The 7,277-nt window shown below is 44.3% G+C and overlaps 1 protein-coding gene across 1 annotated transcript in view; it reads right to left on the bottom strand.

Moving 5' to 3' along the window:
* Positions 1-4,352: 4,352 nt before the first annotated feature.
* Positions 4,353-7,277, bottom strand: part of SHFL (shiftless antiviral inhibitor of ribosomal frameshifting) — a 66,572-nt gene continuing 63,647 nt past the window's right edge. Inside the window, exon 9 of the mRNA XM_068272215.1 lies at positions 4,353-6,252. Coding sequence (XP_068128316.1) covers positions 6,035-6,252 — 218 coding nt within the window. The 3' untranslated portion in view covers positions 4,353-6,034. The remainder of the gene's footprint in view (positions 6,253-7,277) is intronic.

Genomic DNA, 7,277 nt, shown 5'->3' with positions numbered 1-7,277 from the left:
ATTCTAGCTAAAATTACGGTTTTTTTTGCTGCCGAATAAGACGCTCCGGAATACAAGACGAACCTAGATTGAGAGGGCAAAAACCAGGGAAAAATACTGTATATATACTTAAAGCGGTATAAAACTCTCACATAATATTCAATAAAAACATGTTTTCCTACTTTTTATATGCCATATGGTTATATTTGCTTTTGTGCATAAATATTATTATTAATTTAGAAATTACAAGGTCCCAAAGTACAGTTTTTTTGCTCTGAGAGCTGCCTTTGCATTTTATTCATAACTGGTTTATTCGTCTTGAATTTTGAGCAGAAATGGTTTCTGAGTGTCTGTCTGTGTTCAGGAGAATCTGCACAGTCAGAGAATGTTTCACATTCCTCACTTGATACAATTAAGTAAACACAAGATAACATTATCTCCAGTTCGGATGCCTCCAGCTTTCTCTGCACTGAGCTTGTAACTCCTGTGTTTAACTAATTGAATGCTGGTCTAGTAAAAAAAAATGCTGGTTGTATAGAATATGCTGTAAATAATCTTTTAGAGCAAAGAAGAAATGCTGGGTTTCATTCTGTTTTAACCTGGTGCGTCCATGTTCCAGGTGCGTCTTGTACATGTTCTCCCCTAATTGTTGTGTCCCCCTCTGTCCCCATTGTGGCCCCTTCTGTCTCCTGTCCCCTTCCCCACGTGCCTCTCGCTCCCCGTGTGTATGTTTGAGACAGCCTGCTTTTGCCCTGTATGTATCATCCAGCGGGGAACACAGACCTCTCACTCCTGCACGGCTCCCCCTAGTGACGGCTTCTGCTGATAATGCCATCAGCAGAAGCCGTCACTAGGGGAGCTGTGAATGAGACGAAAGGTCGGTGTTCCCCCGCTTGAGCCTGATGAGGTGAGACATGCTGCCGCTTCTCATACATACACACAGTGGGGCAGAGCAGGCTGCACAGGGGAGTGGGAGACAAAATACAGGGAGTCCCTGATGTCGTGGCGGTTCGTATGAACGGTCGTTCGCAAGTCGGGGATTCCCTGCATTCGCTGTATAAGAATTTTGGGGGGAGAAGAGATGCGTCTTGTACGGAGGCAAATACAGTAATTTCAGTTCATTATGTACAGCATTTGTTAATGTCTGTGAGGGTTATGTTAGGCTAGGTGACTGATGCGGATGGTCACAGTGGAACCGATTTACAATCCGCGGGGTCTGTCTATGTAATTGTGGTGTCCTTGGCAACAGTCATAAATACTATGCTGTCGATGGCATGTCCTTGTTCCATGCGGTGTCCAGGAAAGTCATTCAAGACAGGACTTTGCATGCTTCTACTGAAACAGACACGTTTAAAATGGGCATATGTGACCAGATCCTATAGATACACTGTAGTTCTCAGATCTTTAGTGATGTCCAAAGGCATTGTTTCCCCACTCACCTCGCCCACCTAAAGAAGCTCAGTCTTGCATTGTCTCTCCTCTCACTCAGCAGCAGACACGTCGCTATCCTCTAGGCTAGTGAGACATCTTTACAGAACTGGCCCCAAACTGTCTCCCAAGGGATCGAGTCCTGACTTCTGATGGACAACTGTAATATGATATGTGCATGTACAAGAGTGCTGCTGTTTGAATTCAGAATCCTGCTTTCAGAAACCCGAATTATGCTGAACACCCAAGCTAGTGGACAGGGTCACGGGGTAGCACTTGCTACACTGCACGCTTCTGAGAAGCGTACGTATTAGTACGCCACTGGTGACATGGGCGCAAGGTGAGCCAAATGAAGGCTCACCCTGCTGCCGCTCAAATTCCCAATGGCATGAAATACTATTCCCTATTCGAGTCATAGCAACTTGGAGGGAGATGTAATTTGGGGTCTGGCGATCCAGAACCCCGATTTACCCTTATGCGCCCTGTGCATTATAGTATTACTGCTATAGTGGCGCCTAGTTTCGTTCGAAATTACCTGCTTCGTCTGAGAAGTTCTCCACCGTATAAATAAACAGAACCGCATGGTTCGAAGGAAATAGGTTTTGTGCTCTGCATTAGAATAAAATAGACAAATGTTTGGTCCAAAAATTAAAGGTTTATTTACTGTAAAATGAAAAATTCTTTACCAAAAGCAGCAATCAACTTATTTTCAGTACAATGTGAAGACCAAAGCGAAATGTGACAGATTATTTTATGTTTAATGATGCAAAGAACAAAAAATGCCTGTTTAGTGGCAAAGATGCCTACTGAGATACTGGCAAAACATATGCAATAAGTGGCAGGTCAAGTGACTTGCGTATGAGACAAAAGTACAAAATACAGCGTAATTTCGTGTGCGCGAAAATATAAGTCACAAAAATAAGGCACTTGATTTCCTTGGAAATGTTTAAGGCTCAGCTTCAGGTCGGTAAAAAAAAAATAATAAAAAAATAAAATAAAAGAAATTGATTTAAGACTTCACTACACTCTGCCCATTGCTGACAAGCCACTGAATTAAAGTAAGTCTGAAGCAAAAAAAAAAAAAAAAGTTACTCACCTAAGGAGAGGGAAGGCTCTGGGTCCTATAGAGCCTTACCGTTGCCCTCCTTGTCCCGTCATTCGTGCGCTTGCTCCCCACATTAGCAGTCTACGACCAATCGGTCAGAGACTTCTCAGTTCCACTTTGGGTGGGCTTCAGAAGTCTTCAGCAGCACTCCAGCTCCCGAAGACGGGCTGCTCCATATTGTGCACCTCACATGTGCGTAGTACGGAGCTGCTCGTCTCCCAATGCCTCTCATAGCGGGAAATTATAACGGAAGAGCCTGCAGGGGAATGAGGAGAGGAACAGGAAGAATCTATAGGACCCAGACCCTTCCCCCTCCTTAGGTGAGTAGCTGTTTTTTTTTTTTTAATTATTATTATTTTCCCTTCAGACTTGCTTTAAAAAATGTTAACAAATGCTTTACATTTACCTTTTAAATCTTAATTTGCGAGCAGCTATGAATTTTAAAAATTGACCATAAGCACACACCTCGTTAATTTTCTAGTCTGGTAACTATAGTCTGTATTTCAGTGCAGACAGGCCAAATATTTCCTCCTACTGCATGATTAGTTAGCTGCACAAAGCAGGAGGAATTGTGTGCTCTGTTCAACACTTGTACTCACTGATTGATTGACTGGCAGCAACCAGGAAACAGTCTAAGTTAGGATCATGGTGGAGGGACTGGGTGACAGTGCCCTCAGAAACAAAATACACTGTTTATAACATCCTTCGAACTGTAGATTTAATGAACACCTGAAGTGAGAGGGAAATGGGGGCTGCCATATTTATTTTCTTTTAAACAATACCAGTTGCTTGGCAGTCCTGCTGGTCTGTTTGGCTGCAGTCCTGTCTGAATTAGACCAGAAACAAGCATGCAGCTAATCTGACAATAATGTCAAAACATCTGATCTGTTGCATACTTGTTCAGGGTCTATGGCTAAAAGCATTAGAGGCAGAGGATCAGAAGGATAGCCAGGCAACTGGTATTGCTTAAAAGGAAATATATTTGGCAGCCTCCATATCCCTCTCACTTCAGTTGTCTTTTAAACTGAAGGGACTGCAAGTTTCTTAGCAAAAGTGGATTTCACTTAAAGTATGCCTTCATCAAGTATTGTATTATTTATTTTTATGTCTAATACATATAGATTCCCTGTGAACTTATTTTTTTATTTTGCATTAAAACATGCCAACTACCATTTGCAGCAGTTCATTAGTGCCCATCTTCTCTTCTGCTGTTGCTCAGGTCTCTGCTCACCCAATGCTATTACAGCCCAGCCCCCCTGCAGGATGTGATGACACAGCAGGAGGAAGAGAGCAACTTCTCTTCCTGCTTAAGCCACACCTCTCTATCAGATACTGACTGCCTTGAGTTCATTTGAACAGGATGTATATCTCTTAAAGGGAACCAGAGACGAAGCAACCTCATGTATTTTATCATATATATCAATGGGAACATGACAGTAAACACCTACCCTGCTCTCTGTTTCATTCTTCTCTGCTAAATCTGCCTGCTATCGGCCCTGATAAGAATCCCTGATTGAGCATTCAGTCTAGCTTTCACCGGAATGATTATAGCTGAGTCAGTCTTCTGTGATGCCTTTTCAAGCCCAAGTCTGCCCCCTTGTGGCTCTGCTTTGCTGCTTCGAGGATAAATAGCAGTAAAGCAGAGCCACAAGGGGGCAGACTTGGGCTTGAAAATACATCACAGAACACTGACTCAGCTATAATCATTCCTAGCAAAGCTAGACTGAATGCTTAGTCGAGGATTCTTATCAGAGCTGATAATAGGCAGAATGAGCAGTGGAGAATGAAACAAATAGCAGGGTAGGTGTTTACTGTCATGTTCTCATTGATATATATGGTAAAATACATGAGGGTGCTTCGTCTCTGGTTCCCTTTAAGGGCACAGTGAACATGTGACTTCACATCACTGCAGGAGGCCGCGATTTGACTTAGGAGGGAACAGGAGAAAGTCAGTAAGGACCTGAATGTTTCCAGTAAAACATTTTGATTTTTTTTTTGCATTGCTAAAATATGAAATAAATGCATATGCATTAGACGGTAAAAATAAATAATAAAATCCATGTATAAAAAAGCCAAGCTAATCAAAAATAAAGTTGCAGTCATGTGACTACTGGTGCAACTCCTTCCAAATCTGTAAGCTAAAATGCCATTTCCCATATAAAATGTAACCTATTCTCATCCTAGCTATGTGGGATCTATATGGGTGCTACCCTGTAGACAGAGCTATTGTGCTGCAGCACCCCACTAGTTCCTACATAGCTGGGACTCAGGACCTAGTAAGTACCACCACAGATCATTCACCTCCGTCACTTATAGGAGGAAGAGGAAGTAGTTCAGTAGTCATATTACCATAACCTTACCTTTTTTGTTGTTACTTGAACACTGACCACAACAAGCCAGGAGTGTGGGGTAATTCAAGCTCAAATTAACTGTGTCCACAGGCACAATGACAACCAAAATTAAATATTGAGTTCTGTCAGGCCTGAGCTAAATCTGATTTCATGCCAGTTATTTAGATTTTTTGGACCATAAATAAGTCCACACCATTTATTCGAGTTCCGCAGAGCCCCGTAGCTCTAACTGCAATATACACCTATTGTAAAGCTAGGGCCATGAGGGAAAGAATCATTCGAAGACTCTCACTGTTGTCTGTAAAGCAGCATGAGCCGATTAACTACTGCTTGGTTCATACTCTGAGAAGAAGACCTTCTCACAGGTGAAAGTCATGTCATGTAACCATTTTAACTTTCACTGCTATTTACATAATACAGACTTTTCCTCTGGGAACACCCCCTGTAAACTCAGCATTATCAGCCTGTAAAGGAAACCTGAGACATTTGCAATAGAAGCATACTTGACTGGGGCTTTCTCAAGCCCCAAGTAGGACATGGATTCCCTCGCTGTCCTACCAGGCTAATCCTCTCTTTGACCCAACCCTGCTCGCCCACTATCGTGCTCCCATGGAGGAGTAACAGGGTGGCCTGGGAGGATGGCGAGAGAGCCCACAGCCTACATGGGGCTGGAGGAAGACCCAGGTAAGTATAAATACTATTGCAAATGTCTCACATTTGGCTGCAAAGTATGGAGCTTCGTAAGAGGAAATGGAAAACCTGACTTGGATTAATTTAGTGATGTCTGAAGAAAACCATTTAAGTTAAAATTCTATTTATAGGGACCCAAGGAACCCATGTGACATGTCTAGAGTTCTTTAGTAGCGAGACAGCCCTTCCACCTTCACTTTCCACATTTGTCTTTTAGCCAAGCAGTGGTGTCAACAGTCCTGTAAAAAATACAGAAGTGTCTAAGACTGACCAGGTGACACAGGTGGCACCTTCATGAAAATGGTCACAGCTGCAGGCCGTGGTGGGAGGAGAGATCTCCAGGCAAAACTGAGTTCATCGTTTTGACTGGACAAGCCCTTTACCACACAAATGGCTATATACAGCCAAGTGATCTCTTAAAATATGACCTTTTCAGTGACATGGAAAACCGTATGAGCTCTAGAAAGTGAACAATATAAGTTTAACTGTCATCCCCATCACTGTCCTCTTCATCTGTCTCCTTTATGTCATCCAAGATGAGATCATCGAGATCACACTGGGTAAGGCTTCCCTGGCTCAAGCAGGTGGCCACGGTGGATCCAGAACTCACATGTGGGTTGCTAGGATACAGAACTTTTGGGAGGTGACTTTTAGCTCTGCTCCTAGGATGGACACACTGCATGCCTGGAATGTACGGCTCTGTGCGAAAGCAGAAGAATGGGTCAAATCAGGTGCAATCATATTACATTCACAAATTCAAGAACAACAGAAACCACGCTACATTTCCCATCATTCCTGTGCTACAAAAGAAGCCTTGTGTCTGCATGGGGAAGTGTACTTCTGGTTCACAGGAAACAGGTGGTGAGCATTATAAGACCGCCCTCTGCTAACAGATGCTTAGCTGTAGGCAAGCAAAGCTACATAATGGGGTTTTAAATCAAAAAAGTTTAGTTCCAAAGATAATACAGGTAGTCCCCAGTTAATGAACGAGATACAGAGTTTAGGTTTGCTCTTAACCTGAATCTGTTCTTAAGTCGAAACACTGTGTCATCTCTGTTCCCTCTATCTCCTTTATGCCCCCATGTTCCTCCAGTGTCCCCATGTGTATCACCTCTGTGCCACCTCTACCTCCACTGTTTCACCTCTGTTCTCCTGTGCCTTAAAGGGAACCAGAGAGGATGAAATATACATACCTGGGGCTTCCTCCAGCCCCATACGCACGGATCGCTCCCACGCCGCCCTCCTCCGCTGCCTGGATCCGCCGCCACCGGGTCCCGTCATTGCAGCGAGTCGGCCAGCGGACGCGGCAAATTCTCCGCATCACAGGGTGATCTCTCCATACAGATACGCATGGGGCTGCCTACTGCGCAGCCGCATGCGTACGGGTATGGAGGGAGCCCCTGTGATGCGGAGAATTGGCCGCGTCCGCCGGAAGTGACGGGCCCGGTACCGGCAGATCCAGGAAGCGGAGGACGGCGGCGTGGGAGCGATTCAGGCTTATGGGGCTGGAAGAAGCCCCAGGTATGTATAAAATCTTTTCCTTTTTTCACCCCCCATTCCTCTCTGGTTCCCTTTAAGCATCCCCCCACTGTGTCACCTCTGTTCTCCTGTGCCTTAAGTGTCCGCCTTTGTCCCCCCACTGTGTCACCTCTGTTCTCCTGAGCCTTTAGTGTCAACCTTTGTCCCCCCACTGTCCCCCTGTGCCTTTAGTGTCCCCCTGTGTT

This window comes from Hyperolius riggenbachi, chromosome 3, assembly GCF_040937935.1.
Source record: "Hyperolius riggenbachi isolate aHypRig1 chromosome 3, aHypRig1.pri, whole genome shotgun sequence".
Classification (NCBI taxonomy): Eukaryota; Metazoa; Chordata; class Amphibia; order Anura; family Hyperoliidae; genus Hyperolius; species Hyperolius riggenbachi.
The sequence above is the reverse complement of the archived record's forward strand: the minus strand, read 5'-3'. Positions and strand labels throughout refer to the sequence as shown.